Raw genomic sequence first — 18,597 nt, 5'->3', positions numbered from 1 at the left:
GGTGCCGTTGTCAAAATACAAAATACTAAGTAGTATTTTGTATTTTGACAACGGCACCCGATTTGGGCGTCGAAACGTTAATAAAAAATCATTTTTTAATAATATTGTGGCTTATTTCCCATTGTAAAAATTAAAATTGCAAAACAAACATCATAAACCTACCCATACTGACACAACTATACACAATTCATCATCCCATCCTAGATAGATTGACAAAAATTCCCATGTCAAAATATAACTTCGAGATAGAATTGAACATCATTAAGCAAATAGCAGCAAACAAGGAGTACAACGAATAAACAACAAAATTTTAAACCAAAAACTCCACAAGAAAGCCCTGAAATTAGTTTTCCCACCACCACAGAAAAAACCCAGTACCTTCTGCTCTATCACACATACAGACAAGATATCAACAAAAATAGCCAAACACATAAAAAGAAAGGAATAACACCAACTTCAGAACAAATAACAACTTAGGCAAATGCATTAAGACTCTTTTCAAAAGTTGTTTAAACAAATTAGACTGTTTATTAGTTAATAAATGTCTAGACAAATTGCATATTTGTAATGTACAGAAAAACTACATACAGATTAAAAAAAAAGAACGATCAAAATATATTCAGTAGATCCCGAGATAGAGAAAATGATACACAGTAGTTTTAAGTCGCTTTTTTAGTTTTTGAACGGCATTTGTCGGCTCCCAGCTCCTCCTTCACTTACCACGACTAGTCACCAATTGAACTACATTTTTAAAACTTCGTGGAAAATACCAGCTTTTCTAATATGTAAAATTATTCTTTCTACGGACAATATTTTTAAAGTTATTCTAAATGTTTATAAACTACAAAATTTCACAAATTTGGCATTAGGATTTTTGACTATATTAGATAATTTTTTTATCTTTTTTTTTAGTACATTTTGATAGCATCAGTTTTCTACTTTCATTTGGCATACGCAGAATTGCCCTATCTTCATTATTTTCTGTCTTATGTTATTGCAAAATAAAGGTCTCTGGGATAAACAATTAGAATAACTCTTAAACTAATTAATGGATTGGTCTCAAATTTTGAGGGTTTGTTAAATACCCCAATACCCGACTTTGGGTGAAACACTAAAGTTCTAAGGTAGTTCCAGTAAAAGGTATTAACAAATAACGATTTTCACTTATTTTGCAGTTTGCGTAACAACAAATTAACTTTTTAACTTTCGAAAATCGGCATTTTGAAGGTTTTTCAATGTTCTAAAAAACTGAATTTGGTAATTTTATGTCAACTATTTGCTTTTGAATGGGGTGCAAAAAATCGAAAAAAATCGCGATTTTTGCACTAAATTGTTAATAATTAAAAAACGGACGCGAACTCTAGGCAGGAAACAGGTAGGTTTTCTTCCTATAGGTCTACAATAACTAAAAAAGTAGTCAGCTACCTTTGAGTGTCCCGAACATGGTCTATTTCCTGCTTATTACCCTGGAGTAATACTAGGTACATATAAATAGTTGTCTGTGTGTGTAGATTGATAATAATTATATAATGATTATATTAAATTTTGCACCTGAATAAAGAAAAAAGATGATGTTCTGAAGCTATTTCCTTGTGGCATTTTTATAATTAACTATTTAGATGGGAAATAACCCACAATTAAGTTGAAAAAATTATTGTATTAACGTTTCGACGCCCAAATCGGGTGTCGTTGTTAAAATACAAAATACTACTGAATTTTTATATTATACATTTATATTAAATTATAAAAAGTAGTATTTTATATTTTAAAAACGACACCCGGACACGGCGTCCAAACGTTAATAAAATTATTTTTTTCAATTTAATTGTGGCTTATTTCCCATTTAAATAGTTAATTATGAAAAAAGATGAGTTTTGTTGTTTTTTTGAAAACATTCCGCAGGCTAATTAACTGATTTGTTTTAAAAAATGGACTTGAAAACTTGACTGCTCTTCAATTAGTACAAAAATAAGCTGTTTACTTAACTAAGAATTTTAAATATCCAGTCATATAAACACAAACAACTTCATGGTAAGAATTTTCCATGCATCACAATTTCGAATTTTTCAAGTATTTGTCATAACTATTATTCAGGCAAACACAAAATGTATATATATTCCATTTTCTTATGCATAATATCTTCCATAAATTTTACATACCAAATACCAAAAACAATAAATACAGTATTTCTCATGATCATCTTTCAGTGCGTCACAGTTTTTCGATTTCTTTCTAACGCATTAAATTGTATGTGACAGAAAAAAAGGCACGTCGGTGATTACATTTCGTCGGTGACATTTTTATAACATTTATTCTAGTCATTCTAGTTGTCGATAGATGGCGCCATAATAAAAAAATATTTTTTTTTAATTAGGCAATCCAAACCACGTGATTTTTAATGACAGGACGTATGGCAGGCAATTCAGCGTTGCCAGAGTTGTTAAAATTGTACCAATTTGATACAATTAACAACCAAACTTTTGATACTAAAGTCTCCTAAAGTAAAAACCTAAAATTTTGTGACATAAGAAATTTGCTTCAAATAATATTAAACGACGTTTTTTTAAGTTTTTGTACAAAATGTGTTGGTTTAGTACTTTGTGTCACTATTCCAGTCATTCCGGTGCATTTACAAAAATTTCTCTGGCAACACTGCACACAAGCGATTTTATTGGATACTTTATTTAAATTAAAATTTCAAATTTAAGATACAATGTGGTATTACTACGTACCTAAAATAATAAAATATATATTACCCCGATGATTTTACCTAAAATCTATTTTAGGGATGCTCAATATTATTTTTTATTAAACTTATAAAACATAAAATTTGTTAACCTAGCTTTCTTCAATCTTCCAAATTACTTAGTTAAAACTTTTTAACTACTTATTAAAGTTTATTGACGTAAGCAATATTTGTTACTATGTCACAGAAGTATTTAGCAATACTTACATGGACATAAAATACGAAAATTACTTTAAAATACTAAAATAACACTATACTATCATATGCCTTCAATGTATTGCATGCCAATCGCCAGACATATTGGAATAGTTTGACAGATCGTTGGATTCCCTAATTAGATAATAATATTACAAATATAATCTGTATAATTTATAAGACTATACAAATCAAAGAAAATACCATTTTATAAATGCAAGAAACACTTTTGATTTGTTTTTATTCCAAATTGAAAATAAGATGTGACAACTGTCAGATTTAACTAAAATGTCATGTTAGAATAAGGGAGCGTTCAAGTATTACGTAACGCAGTTTGGGGGGAGGGGGTCTTGTAAAACGTTACGGCGCGTTACATGGGGAGGAGGGGGGTTCGAACAGCGCGTTACGTAACATTCTTTTTTAACTTAAATAAAAAAAACTACATAATTTTTTTTATGTTTTACATAGACCCCTGAATTGTATTATGTTGCACCCTCAATTTTTCAGTAGACCTACTGATTTGAACTGCGATCTACTGAAAACTGTATAAAACCTACTGATTTAAACTCCAATCTTCTTATCTACTGAAAACTGTATAAAATATACCGAAAAATCTAAAAAAATTCATTGCTCAAATATAAACCATTTCTCATTCATATACAACCCAAAGCCCAACATCCAACAGCGCATTCTTCTTTCGTTTCACTTCACCTAAATTATATTTGATGGTAAAGTTAGCGACATAGGATTTTCAGGGTAAATGATGTCAAGTGCCTTTACAAGGGACTCTTTCCTTGAGAATTGTTTTGTTTTGAATAGACCATGTGTCATATTATGTTTCCAATATCCGGAACTGTTCCCTCGGAGTTATTTATGAGTTTACGGTTTATCTGATGAATAGATAGGTAGGTACTTTATATTTTGGTAAAAATGAAATGGGTAATTTTTGTCTTTTCTTTTGTCTTTTCTTATATTCTGCTTCCAATTTCCAATAACTGCAGAGCGTGTTTTGTTAAGTTGTGGTATTTAGACTTTGCGGTGCTCATTTTAATAATTAAATATCAGATAAGCAGTACTTTGTTTTTAATTTATTAATTAGAAATTATTAATAATTAATTTCTATAATTTATATTTTTGTTGGGAATAAGCACTGAAGCAAATAAGATGAGTTTATTTTGAAGTAAAATAAATAAATAAATAATAAAACGTTAAAATAAACTTATTTTACAGTAAAGTTGTAGCTTTTTTTGCAGTATTTTAGTATTTTATAACTAAAGTATTATGAAGGTTTTAAAAATATGAGTTTATTTGGCCGCGTGCGTAATATAAAGGTGGTCGTTGATACCAGTTCATAAGTAAGGGAATCTACATAAATATAATTGGTTTGGACAATTTTTAAACTGGCCGTTAGTATAGAAACTGGGCGTTAGTAAAGGTGGCCAATTTTAACAGGTGGCCGTTAACACAGGGTATTATACATGGTTTAAAAAATCTACTGATTGCTACTGATATTTTGAAAGCAAAACTACTGAAGAAATCAAAACTGACCTGGCAACCCTGCCCTCACGCTCCGCTCATGTTCCGACAACAGGACAATGGTATTCAAGTGAAAAAATCTTAAAATTTGTGAAGCACTGTAACATGTGTTTGCAATAATTAGCTAGACCTTTCTCCACAACAAAAGATGAAAAGATACATATGGGATTAAGAGGTTGCAGAGGGAACTACATGCTCATAAATCATGTATGTTTTCTGAAGTCCATAACATGCAGTATCGTTTTCAGCAGTAGGTATTCATTATTGTTTTAAATACGCAAATTTTCAAATTATTTAAAAATGTCTTTAAATAAAAAGCATTAAATACAAAACCCACTATATTGATACTTAGTTTAGAACATTGATAGATATTTTACAAAATAATACCCTTATTTAAAGTGTGATTCCTGAATTATTAATTTCAAAGATTTATGTGATTAACATTTTGACGAAAATTATACACAATTTCAAAATTTCACCTTGCATTATTCATAATAGACCCTACATAATACACATTTCTGAGATGAGGTTGTTAAGCAGCTTCTAAAAACAAAAATATACAGGGTGTTTAATTAAAATTAAATATAATGGACTACGCTAGGTTTGCATGAATCACCCTGTACATTTAAATTTATGTTTAAAAAGCACACATTTTATATATATGAAAATCTACGGGTCTCAGCGTTTTTTAAAATTATTTAAAACAAGGACAGAAATAATTTTATTCCATAAGTGCCTTCTTATTATATTATATATATACACGGTGTTTCAGAAAAAGGTAACACGATCTCTAGGATAGGTGAAAAATTAAAAAATAATTGGGGTTTGCTTACTAAATAATTTTTGTAACGGCATGCGTTTTCACGATACAGGGCGTCGAAGAACAAAAAGTTTTACACATTTTTTTCACCATTTTTCCGAAACTACTGGTAACATCGTATATTATTCGTTATACAAAAATTTTTATGAAGCAAAATAAAATGTTGAAATAATAAATATTTTATTTTATTTTAAGCTTTTAATAAAAAAGATAAAATAGAAGAATGCATGAGAAGAACAATAAAGAATGAAGCCAAAAATGTATTTAAGGATATGGGGCCAAGTAGGGAAAATGTAAATTTAAATGTAAAATTAATAACAGAAGATTATTATTGTAAGTTTTGAACATATTTCATGTCATGGGACATGAAATTACGATTGGCAGGGATAACCAGACACATGAACTGAATAGAAGAATCGTTCTTGGGTGGGCAGCATTTGGAAAACTGAGAAAAACTTTTAAAAGTGAGTTGCCCACATGCCTAAAGAGAAAGGCATTTGATCAGTGCGTCCTCCCAGTCTTGACGTACGGATCAGAAACACTTACCTTAACTAAAGTCTCGGCTACCAAACTAAGAGTAACGCAGAGAAGAATGGAGCGGTCAATGTTAGGAATAACTCTGCACGACAAAATCAAAATCGAAGAAATCAGGAGAAGAACAAAGGTGACTGACGTCATCGAAAGGCTAGCCAGGTTGAAGTGGAGATGGGCAGGACACATTGCCAGAATGACAGATGGGCGACGGACAAAAAGGTTATTGGAATGGAGGTCAAGAGAAGACAAGAGAAACGTCGGTCGACCGCCTACAATACAAGATGGACTGACGACTTAAGAAAGCTAAATAAAAACTGGATGAGAGCGGCGCAGGATAGACGTGTTTGGAAACGAGGGGAGGAGGCCTATGTTCAGCAGTGGACATTTAAGGCTGAATAATGATTGTAAGTTTTTATTAATAGAGAGATATTGCAAATTTAACACAGCCTACGTTGCACTATTTACACCGCGCTATTTTGACATAATTGACATTTCTTAGACAGTTCATAAATACAGATATTGCTTAACAGATATTTGGTTGCGGTATTACGGCTCGATTAAATTAGTTGTTTTTCTGATTTGTAAGCAATTTAAAATGGATCAAGACTTAGAAGCTCTCATTTTGGCCAATGCTAATGATGAAGACATCGAGTTTCTCATCTTGCATAACATTCTGGGAGAAGAACGTATATTACCGGCTCAAAATCAAGAATTTGATTTAGAAAATATGTCAGAAGCAGACGTAAAAACTAATTTCAGATTTAGTAAGCAAGATATTCCTGTATTGGTAAATGCTTTACGCATACCAGATATTATTCATACGGATACTAGAAACACTGTTACTGGTAAGTGCATTTATTTTTTTAATTACTTTTTGAGTTATCTACCTATACTAAAATCACCAATCAAGATGTACTAGAAATAAACAAACCAAGACACGTTAAGGCGGAGACAGATATCCGCGCCGCGAACTCCGCGCTGTGTGTGCGCCGCGCGTTGGTGGTGCGGTTATTGTTCGTTAAAATTTTTCATTTTGACGATCCAGAGGAAACTTACGAACGTTTAGTAATTGTAGATAATCATGTCTCTGTCCTGTACTTCTACTACATCTTATTTTGGTATTGTTCTGAAACTATTTTCTTGTGTCATCTTATGCAATTTACTATTTTATGTGGAATAAGCCACAGTTTGGGAACATTTCGGGAACTACCCTTTTCGCTTCCCGGCAACACAAATATAATGGTAGGGGAGCCCAAGCGGGGATTTTTGCAGTTACTCGAGCGCGTCAGATTATCATATGGGGAGAAACGTGGTACCCTGCAGATGTACCTCCACCATATATTGGCTCTTAACACAGGGGAGTTCGTTCAGGGGGGCCCGAAAAAAAATCTATCCTTAAAAATACTCGAAATTGTCAGATTAAGATAAGGTAAGTTAAGTACATGCAAAAGAGTCTATATTTCAAAAATATGACGATTTGAGCGGGGCTACGGAAATGGGTGAGTCAAAAAGTTTCACAAAAAAAAGCGAATATTTCGCGAAATGAACGTCAGATTGAAAAACTAAAAACTACGTGTTCAATATTTTTCAAAAATCTATCGAAAAATACCAAACTTGAACCCCAAGGAGAGGGGTGGGGGGTAAATTTAAAATTTTAAATACAAATCCCGCGATCTTTCGCAAAATAAACATCATATCGAAAAACTGCAAAATACTTATCAATATTTTTGAAAAATCTATCGAATGGTTCCAAACACGACGCCCCACGGAGGTGAGGTGGGGGGTTACTTTAAAATCTTAAATGGTAGACCCCGTTTCTTATTGCAGATTTGGATTGTTTGTATAAAAATAAACAATTTTTATTTGAAACATTTTTTTGAATTATGGATAGATGGCGCTATAATCGGTAAAAAGATTGTTGGAAATGGAAAATTAAATTACAAAATGGGAAGTCCCCACTAAAATGGAAAATTTTACTTAACTTTTTTGGTTTTAGGACCTAATAATCACAACCCAATAGGTCCAATAGTACCTTTTTGGCTTTCCGGTGACCCAATTATAATATATCTGCTTGTTTCAACTCCGTTGCTTCACCAGAAGCGAAGTTAGAAAACTATTGGGTCTTCCAAGTTGTGCGTTACCTTTTTGGCTTTCCGGTGACTCAATTATAATATATCTGCTTGTTGCAACTCAGTTGCTTCACCAGAAGCGAAGTTAGGAAACTATAGGCTCTTCCAAGTTGTGCGTTACCTTTTTCGTTTTCCGGTGACCCAATTATAATATATCTGCGTGTTTTAACTCCATTGCTTCACCAGAAGTGAAGTTAGAAAACTATTGGGTCTTCCAAATTGTGCGTTACCTTTTTGACTTTCCGATGACCCAATTATAATATATCTGCTTGTTCCAACTCCGTTGCTTCACCAGAAGCGAAGTTAGAAAACTATTGGGCCTTCCAAGTTGTGCGTTACCTTTTTGGCTTTCCGGTGACCCAATTATAATATATCTGCTTGTTCCAACTCAGTTGCTTCACCAGAAGCGAAGTTAGGAAACTATAGGCTCTTCCAAGATGTGCGTTACCTTTTTCGCTTTCCGACGACACAATTGTAACATATATACTTGTTCCAACTCCGTTGCTTCACCAGAAGCGAAGTTAGAAAACTATTGGGCCTTCCAAGTTGTGCGTTACCCTTTTGGCTTTCCGGTGACCCAATTATAATATATCTGCTTGTTCCAACTCAGTTGCTTCACCAGAAGCGAAGTTAGGAAACTATAGGCTCTTCCAAGATGTGCGTTACCTTTTTCGCTTTCCGACGACACAATTGTAACATATATACTTGTTCCAACTCCGTTGCTTCACCAGAAGCGAAGTTAGAAAACTATTGGGCCTTCCAAGTTGTGCGTTACCTTTTTGGCTTTCCGGTGACCCAATTATAATATATCTGCTTGTTCCAACTCAGTTGCTTCACCAGAAGCGAAGTTAGGAAACTATAGGCTCTTCCAAGATGTGCGTTACCTTTTTCGCTTTCCGACGACACAATTGTAACATATATACTTGTTCCAACTCCGTTGGTTCACCAGAAGCTAAGTTAGAAAACTATTGGGTCTTCCAAGTTGTGCGTTACCTTTTTGGCTTTCCGGTGACCCAATTATAATATATCTGCTTGTTCCAACTCTGTTGGTTCACCAGAAGCGAAGTTAGAAAACTATTGGGTCTTCCAAGTTGTGCCTTACCTTTTTCGCTTTCCGGTGACATAATTATAATATATCCGCTTGTTTCAACTGCGTTGCTTCACCAGACACGAAGTTAGAAAACTATAGGTTCTCCAAGTCGTGCGTTACCTATTTCGCTTTCCGGTGACACATAATATATATCTGCTTATGAATATTTTTTTGATATTGATAACTATTTCCGAAGTGAAAGGCGAAAGGTCAAATAAACTTGATTTCAAACTCGAATTGTGGCTTATGCCCAAATAAAATAGTAAATCTTGTTTTTAATACACGTTATTTTTAGTACAACAATGAACTGACATTTTTTAAAAAGGTCCGCATGTACATTTTTTTATTTCATCTTCTATTTCCGTTCAGATCGGATTTAAGTTGTTTCTAAATTATATGGTTCTTTATTGAGGATCCTACAATAATGATTTTCCACGGTAAACATCAATAAGTTAGATATTTCCTTCCTACAGTTCCGACCATTCCATTACTAACAAATATTCAACTCATGCGCGCCAAAACCAACAAACCACTCGCAAACCCGTCCAAATACGTATTGCGAACCATCAAAGCGTTTGTTGAAAAACCGACAGAATTTAGATCGTGGTGCGCCGTGTGCGAGCCGTTTGTGCACCACTTGAAAACACGTACTAATCTGACGAACATGCTGCGCGCGAGCGGCTCGCACACCGCGCAGAGCGCATATGTATCTCCGCCTTTAAATGCTACGACGAGCACTCCCGAATCATTATTTATAATATATATAAACTTGATTTGGGATTTACAATGTATATACAGTGTAAATTATGATTCGGGAGTGCTCCTTGTAGCATTTAAGTGTCTTGGTTTGTTTATTTCTAGTGCATCTTGATTGTGTTTTTAGTATATGTACCTATTTATATTTGTTTTTAGGAATTATGGGTCTATGTATTTTATTGAGAAGACTTGCATATCCTAGTCGGCTTAAAGATCTTCAACCATTGTTCAATCTTTCTCCACAGTCAATGTCTCAAATTATTAATCATATGATTACATTTATCACTGAAAATCATGTACATCTTTTAACAGATCTAAGAAATGTTCCATGGTTAAATGAAGAGAGAATGGAAACATATGCCGAGGTAAATAATTAGTACAGTAGGAAAAATGAAAGAATACCCATGAACGAACATATAAAACACGCTGTATTTTCCTGTCACCGTGTCACACAAAAAATTCAAAAAATTCAATATCTCTCTATTACCTCAAATGCGATTAAAATAATAACAAAGTTCTTTTACCGAGTTTCCGGTACTTTTCGCAACCTCGTTTTCCATTTAGGTTCAAATGGCCACTTGGGTGTTACGTAACGTTTAGGTAGGGGGAGGGGGGTACAGAAAAACGTTACGGTGCGTTACATAGGGGGAGAGGAGTCAAAAATCTTCAAAAATTGCATTACGTAATACTTGAACGCTCCCTAAATGTCATAAATGTGTATTATCACGGACTTACCCTTTTTCCTATCATTTGTTACGCACTGAAAAATGATCATGAGAAATACTGTACCTAGTTTTCTAAGTTCTCATAAATAAATTTTCAAAATTTCATTTTACTACTCTTTTCAATAATTTCCATATCTACAGTCTATTAAAAACTCTTATTTAAGTAATTGCATACCTATGCATATTAAATATAAATAAAAAACTTGAAAGAATAAATGAAGAGTACAGGGTAAAAACAAGGAATGTCACTTTTTCATGAATTTTGGCTTTTCTCGCCATGTGGTAGCAAAAACTGAGTACTATCGACTAGGACTAGAGTATCGATTCAGAACAATAACCAGAAAGATCAGTCTATATAAATTTTTTGAGAATTTGTATCCAGGCGAAGGACCAGGATTGTCCACACGCTACTGAACAAAAATATAGCAGTTTTTTGTGCATTATTAAATTAATAAGTTAATATAGATTAATATTGTATTAGGATTATATAATAAGAATTGTTAGAATTCTGCTAAGAATTGTTAGAATTCTGCTAAGAATTGTTAGAATTCTGCTAAGAATCTCCTAAGTAGTTTTTAGATATCATAAGAATTAAACCTTTATTGATGTTTATCTCAGTATGTATAAAATGTAACATTCCTTGTTTCCCCCTGTACTCTTCAAATGAGTCAGTTTGGGTTCAGAAAAAGACTAGGAACCAGAGAGGCGTTATTTGCTTTTAATGTAATAATTCAAAGCTGCATGGATATTAATTTGGATGTGTATGTTTGTTACGTTGATTTTAAAAAAGCATAATTGAGAAAGTGACATGAAAAATTAGTTCAAATTCTAAGGCAAAACACATAGAAAAATGGGACTTACGAATAATAACAAACCTTTACTGGAATAAAAGAGCACAAATTGTAATAGATAACGAACACAGTCCAGAAATTGAAATCAAGAGAGGAGTTAGGCAGGGATGTATTATGTTTCTGTTATTATTTAACCTTCCGATGACCAACCTTTTTTTGTTACACGGATGACCAACGGGGGTCAAAAATGACCCCCAGTCAAAAATGACAATTGACAAAAAAATTAAGTGGTTTTAAGAAATGAAATAATATATTCGAAATTTTAATGTTACTATTGTATCAATAAATGATAAATAAACATTAATAAAACAGATATTTTAATCACAACTGAACAAAAACAGGAATCATCATTCTGAACATAAAACTACAGAAATTTTAAAATATACACTAATTTACCTCGTCACAGGTTTAACAAAAAATGTTTTTTCAATATTGGAATGTTTCTTGAAAAAACAATTCCACATAATAGACGGTATTTACTTAAGACCATGGGTACATAATTCGCAAATATTTTACGACTATCCCTACTTTTTCTGTCTTTACATGGCAAATTACGTGTAGTAAAATTCACACTGGTATGGATATGTAAACATTACTAGAATGTCATTCTACTTGAAAATGTCATCATTAAGTTAAAGAGATGGCTTTTGAATGTTCTTGGATAACTGTTATTTATATAATTGCAAATTATTAATTAAGTTAATAAATGTGATAATTTTTTCACTAACTATGTATTCAGTGATGGTAATAATTTATATGTACAACAAAAACTAATACTCAATCGAGAAAAGAGAAAAAGTGTTAAAGTGATTTTTTAATAATATATTGTTACTATGGAACGCTTACAATTTTGAACATCTTTAACATCAAAATACTTGGATCACTCACATAATATATTATCCTGATGTATTCTCTGCTTGGATCTTCCACAAATAATACACAATAAATAACTTTTTATTAAGTCCACGTCTTAAATCAATTATTTATCAAATAGACTATATATCAATATTATTTAATCAACAACTCAAAATATTCCCGATGCCATGTCAAATATTTAAAATTGTCACTGATTGTCAATGTCTGACTGACAATATTCTATTCGACTGAGTTCGTTGTAAGACAAAGACAGATTTGGAAAATATTACCACGGACATGGCGTCCATTTTTTTCGAATCCTGAAAAAACAAATAAATAATAAAAAAAAATTTTTTTATTACAAAATATGATCTAGAATGATATTAAAGTCAAATAAAAAAATAATGAGTTTAAAATTGAAAGTATTTCTGAATTTATTAAATAAAACATACGTTGGGGTCAAAATTTACCCCCTTGGTCATCCAAAGGTTAATGTATATAGTGAAGCCATGTTTGAAGAAGCATTACTATCTCAAAGTTAAGGAATAATAATTAATAAGATCTATTAACACCGTAAGATATGCAGATGACACAGTGATTATAGCAAGCTCTGCTGAACAACTCCAATTATTATTCCTAAACAAAACAAACAGTTTCTGTGAAAAATATAGATAAACAAACCAAATACATGATAAAAACTAAAAAAACACATATAAAACAAACATACATTTGGGAAATGTAACAATAGAAAACATAAATACAAATTCCTAGGAACCTGGATTTTAGACAATAATAATCAAACAACGGAAATAAGGGTCAGGATAGAAATCATAAGAAATGCGTTTGTAAAAATGAAAATAATTCTGTGCAACAAAGTCCTTAGATTAGAACGTAAGAACTCCTACTCTCAGTTCTAAGCTTGAAAGCTGGACATTGAAGCAAGAACACATAAAAAAGCTATAGTCATTTGAACTGTGGTGTTACAGGAGGATGCTTATAATAGCATGGACACAGAAGAAAACGAACATGGAAGTATGGCGAGAAATGAGCAAAGAATACGAAGTAAAAAACACAATAAAAGTAAAGTTACAATAGTACCTGGGAGAAGTACTGAGGAAACAGCGATATGAAATGCTAAGACTGATAATACAGGGTCTGATGCAAGTAAGTCTAATTTTTAGGAAAAATAAGATAGAATCAGAAACATAACAATATAATATCGTGCTCTGGAAATTTAAAAGACAGAATTATTTTATACACAAGTAAATTGAAAAATAATAATAAATAGGTATGCTATAGAAAAATTTCAAGTGAATAAATTTTATACTATGTGCTAATAACTTATTACAATACCACAGATACAAATATTTACGCAGTTGATAAGAAACAAAATTATGTTTAGAACGGTAAACAATTTGTCATAAACATCATAATTATTCTGATCATAGGAGGGTTGGATTTCATTTTATGAATGTAGAAATATGATATTTATAATGCTTATTCGAAAATTGAAGTTATGGAGATGAAATAAATGTTAAGTACCAACTTCAGTGTCATGTATCAATAGAATATAATAGAAATATGCTTTATTGTCATGAAAAATTTAACAATTTTATAGACAAAGCTTACAAGAACCATAAATAAAAACAATAACAAACACAATTTACTAAAATTATATAAATCATCAATATAAATAAAATATAATAAAGTGAAATAAAAAACAGTAACAATCTATTGCAAAATTAAAAAAAAATGCAAATTGCGTAATCTACCTTAAGAAATTTAATAAGTTAAGCTGCTGCATATGACACTCAAATATAGATTAAGATTCTACTTATACATAAGAATACTGTAATTTCTTAGTTATTGGTTAAGAAAGTCTGCTATTTAATAATATGGTCTTTCAGATAAATAGGCTTTTGTCATTTTAAGGAACTTGGGGAAAGGTGTTGCAGATTTAAGTTGTAGAGGGAGATGGTTGTATAGTTTTTTTGCAGAATATAATATAAGAGATACTAACTCACTATTTCTTATTAAACTGTTTCTTATTAAATAATTATTGTATATATAACTCTAAAATACAATAGTACCCCAGGAAACGAAGTATTTCATTCCTACCTTATGCCTGGTTGCACCAATAGATCTTAAGCTTAAAACATGCCTTAAGCTCAGCTTACCAAACATATGTCATATGTGTTACACCATTGAGTCTTAGATCAATTTTCAGCTTGTTACAATGGATTGCCACCTGGATTGCATTTTAAACTTCGTCTCAGTTAAGATGTGCTTAGATAAAAATCGAAAATTATGAATCTATAAGCTGAGCTGGGCTAAGATTTGTTGGTGCAACCAAGCATTAATAATCTTAACCAAGCATTAATAATGTTTTAAAACTAATGACTGGTTGCGCCAACGTAATGTGCAAATGCAGACATGCATATGCACAAATGTGCATATGCCAGAGGCGTGCGGTCCATGGAAGCGGGGGAAGCACCGCTTCCCTATACCTACTTCGATCTAAGAAAATATAGCTATTATTAATTAATACCTATTTAATAACAAAAATTTTTCGCTAATCCAAGTAATCTACATATTACCTAGGCATACGCATTGAAAAATATTAAAAAGTAATCGTGTACGAACGAAATCAATATGCACACAATTCAACTACATAAATATTCAGTCCGCTCCTGACAGAAGCGCATCTCAAAATCGCCGCTTGTCATGCAGTTGTCCGGTTTAAAATTGGTCAGGGTTCAATGACCGCAACCCACTAGTCGCGCGAATTTTGGTAGACTGGAAGCAACCGTCCCAGCGCATCCTAGCACCTTCCGACTGTTACTGCTGTAGCGGTGGTTAGGTACGTACATGTACATTCGCCTTAAAGAATATTTCGATTTAAATTTTTTGCAGATATTTTTCCTTTTACTGATCTTTTATTTGACAGTTTACAGATGAAGTCAAATGACATTGCATTTTGTATAAGACAAATTGATGACTTTATTAATAGCATAATTAAAAAACGAGAGCAGTTTAAAAATATTTCGGATAAAACTGAAAATATGGGGTTTGAACATGAAAGAAAAATAATGAAGATTGATAATGTCGGCAACAGAGAGACCTTTTGATAATATTCTATAACAAATGAATTCCAACTTTCAAAATTTTAATGATTTAAAATTTGTAGAATTATATATAATCTTAATATTTCTAATCATAATTCATCAAAATTGCCCACAGAGGAATTTATTTCACTACTATTAAATAATGAAAATCTTTTGATATCCCAGCTTTGCATTCTCAGTTAAGTGTCGTTTATGAAACAACTGACATTAGTGATAAAGAAATACCCAGAAATCTGGGTATTTCTTTATAACTACTGGTTTAAACAAGTCACTGTGTGAAGTGGTCAAGTTGTGTGAATTAGTAGGTACTAAATATCCCAGCCACAACTGCATCAGTTGAATGAAGTTTTTCATTTCATTTTTTCATTTAAAAGTTTCAAATTAAGAGTTTAAAAGAAATTCAACAAGCGAAATTTAGCCCTATTATCCATTGAAAAAGACTGCATTCAACAATTATCAGAAGTTGATAGGAGAATAGACCTCAAGTATAAATAAGTGTCATATTGTTGAAAGTTGTGTGTTGTGGAAAATGCCTCGGAATATATTTTTTTTTTAAATAGAATTCCTCTTTAGGAAACAAAGCCCGGCGCGAGGACTCAAGGCCCGAGCTAGCAATACAGATCAATGATAGGTCACTAGTCACTAGAAATAGCGGGAATAGAGTGCCTCACGCATTGATCGGGGTAGGATTTAGTGTGTAAGTCCTTGTACCCAGGACGTCTCACATAAGCACTTTGCTGATTGAGAGCCCCTATAGCGCATCAGAGTGTTATCAGGTGGGAAGTGGCTCGACCCTCGACCCTTAAGAAAATATTTTTATATCCTTATTGAATCTCTTCCCCTTCCGAAAAAGTCACCGCACGCCACTGGCATATGCCTTCATGTTTGCTTTAATTTGGAATGTGTATTCCAAAAAAATTTGGACTAAAATTTCGACAGTTTTCACAAGTTACCCAATAATTAATAAATCTCTAAATGTAGTTACATTCGTTTCTAACTATAACATCTAGATTACAGTGTACCTACAATAGAAATGGCCAAAATAATGTAGTAATGATAGAAACATCATACACAGATTACTAAAGCTAAACAAAAGCACACATTAAGAAAGAAGAAATGATAGAATATAGACAGTAGGTACGTAGAAAGACTGAAACTGGAATCATTTCTAAAATATTGAAGGAAATCAACTGAGTTTGTATCAATCACTACAAAAGGAAAAGGTTAAGCGCCATGGCGGTCCCTAGGGATCAATGTAGGAAGTTGCCTATACTCTATGGAGGTCCTTAGGGACCGCTGTGTATTGATGAAACTGCTATGATGAGTATGCCTTGGCCCGGGGGCATTTTTTCAATATTGTGTCTGGCGCTTAATATGTTAAGATAACATAACATTGTAAAATAATTTTCAAGATTACAGAAATAAAATAAAATTAAATTGTTCTCTTACATCTAACTAGTAAAGGAAAGACTCTAATAGCAAGAGTTAAAGGCATTACTAACCTATCATTGAGATTTCTGGAAGGGTATTATGAATAATCAGAAGATCCAATAAACACAGAGCCTAAACAAAAAACCTACTCAATGATGTTTGAAACAGATTGACTGGTAAAATATATACACTACACATTCATTCCAAAAGGTATACAGCAATGGAAACATATAGAAATTGCACCTTTTGATTAGGTGTTTGTTAAATTAATTTCTATTTTAGCATATTAAAGAATAAAAAGGTAATGAAGAGTAACAGAAGGGTAGGTATTAGGTACTCTAATTGTTAATGGAAAATAAATATGAAAAAAGGTATTTATTCAAGGTTTCATTACCTGTAAAATCACATTTGTTTCAGTATATTTACATATCACAATTAAGATGCAACAATTGTGTTGGTTTCACTTGATATCACAGCAAATTACATATTTATACACTATAAAAAACAAATAACTTTTAATAGGTCAGTCGATCATGCGTAGACAATGCAGTGCAGATGGTACAATAACAATAAACATAATGACTGAGAAGCGGATATAAACAGCATCTGAGTGATAAATAGATGATTGATATTGATGATTCATCCTCATTTTCACATTTTTTCCAAGAGTCCAAGAGATATTAGTTTTATTTGTTTTTGGTTTCCATACAATTTATTTGACACATATCTGAGGTTTAATTTGTAAATATTTATAATTCACAGAACAACACTATAAAAAGGTTTGGTTATTTATATGTTCTTTTATGGTGTGTATTTTCTATCTGCTACGAAAAAGGTGGTACTCTAGACTAGCGCGAAACTTAGAAATTTAATTAATATTTTTAAAATTGAATAAAGTTTAATTATTTATATTTTTAACAGATTATTTTAAAATAATAATGCAATCAATTATTATGTTTGCTCCTAACGCCACCTGCTAACGGATCAACAAAGCATACGTAGTTTACTTCTGACAGACCTGTCAAAGTCAGACTAAAGAATTATTAAATTATTAATAAAATATAGGGGAGCTAGGGGTAATATAATTACGAACACAGGGAAATAATAATATAGTGCTAGCATATTTTAGTCGATAATTTTTTTGTTTTTTGCCAATTTTGCAAAAATTGGCAAAATTACTAACTATTTAGTGATTATTAACTATTTAGTAATTTTTTTTTGCCAATTTTACTAAAATTGGCAAAATTACCGACTAAAATATCTAGAAAGTTGCGTCTGAGTTTAGCGTTGTTTATTTAAGAGATGTTGAAAACCAACATATTACTAAAGAATGGTTAACCCCACGGTTCTTAGACATTACTACGGTTGCCTAGATCAACAACTAACTGATGAACATTAAAGGTGCGATTATTTTCAGCCCTGTAACTTATTAAAATAAACATTATAGAAGTTTTCAGGGACTTTCGGCCCTCGGTAATAATGTAGTCTTTCATTCTGAGTTTAAATTTTTCAAAAATATTTATTAGTTTTCTCAGGATACGAAAAAAATGAATACAATTAAAACACATTGAGAATTTTGACATGCGTCAAAATTTTGAATTAACTCAATGTAAAATTCTAAACTGTTGAATTCCAGCTTCTCTAATTATTTTACATCAACAGACATTAGAAACTATTTGTAGAGGATTGAAATCTGTATTGAAAACAACTGTTAAAATTGGTCTACGTAATTAAATATATTCCAAAATTTTGTAAAAATGTAATACATTTTAGTTTTCAGCCCAAACTTAGGTCACACACAATG

General features: G+C 31.9%; 2 protein-coding genes across 2 annotated transcripts in view; one reads left to right on the top strand and one right to left on the bottom strand.

The window, feature by feature from the left end:
* LOC126885868 (zinc finger FYVE domain-containing protein 26 homolog) overlaps positions 1-17,686 on the bottom strand; it is a 95,941-nt gene extending 78,255 nt beyond the window's left edge. Inside the window, exon 1 of the mRNA XM_050652640.1 lies at positions 17,188-17,686. The gene's annotated coding sequence lies outside the window, so the exon portion shown is untranslated. The remainder of the gene's footprint in view (positions 1-17,187) is intronic.
* LOC126886054 (uncharacterized) lies at positions 6,365-10,183 on the top strand. The gene is made up of 2 exons (XM_050652893.1): positions 6,365-6,676; positions 9,963-10,183. The coding sequence occupies exons 1-2, from the start codon at positions 6,427-6,429 to the stop codon at positions 10,181-10,183; spliced, it is 471 nt and encodes a 156-aa protein (XP_050508850.1). The 5' UTR covers positions 6,365-6,426.
* Positions 17,687-18,597: the final 911 nt, after the last annotated feature.

This window comes from Diabrotica virgifera, chromosome 6, assembly GCF_917563875.1.
Source record: "Diabrotica virgifera virgifera chromosome 6, PGI_DIABVI_V3a".
NCBI lineage: Eukaryota > Metazoa > Arthropoda > Insecta > Coleoptera > Chrysomelidae > Diabrotica > Diabrotica virgifera.
This window is presented reverse-complemented; position numbering and strand designations above follow the sequence as displayed.

Coding starts and splice junctions, on each gene's coding strand:
- LOC126886054 (XM_050652893.1), top strand. CDS start 6,427: ATGGATCAAGACTTAGAAGCTCTCATTTTGGCCAATGCTAATGATGAA. Junction 6,677..9,962: donor TACTAGAAACACTGTTACTG/GTAAGTGCATTT, acceptor ATTTGTTTTTAG/GAATTATGGGTCTATGTATT.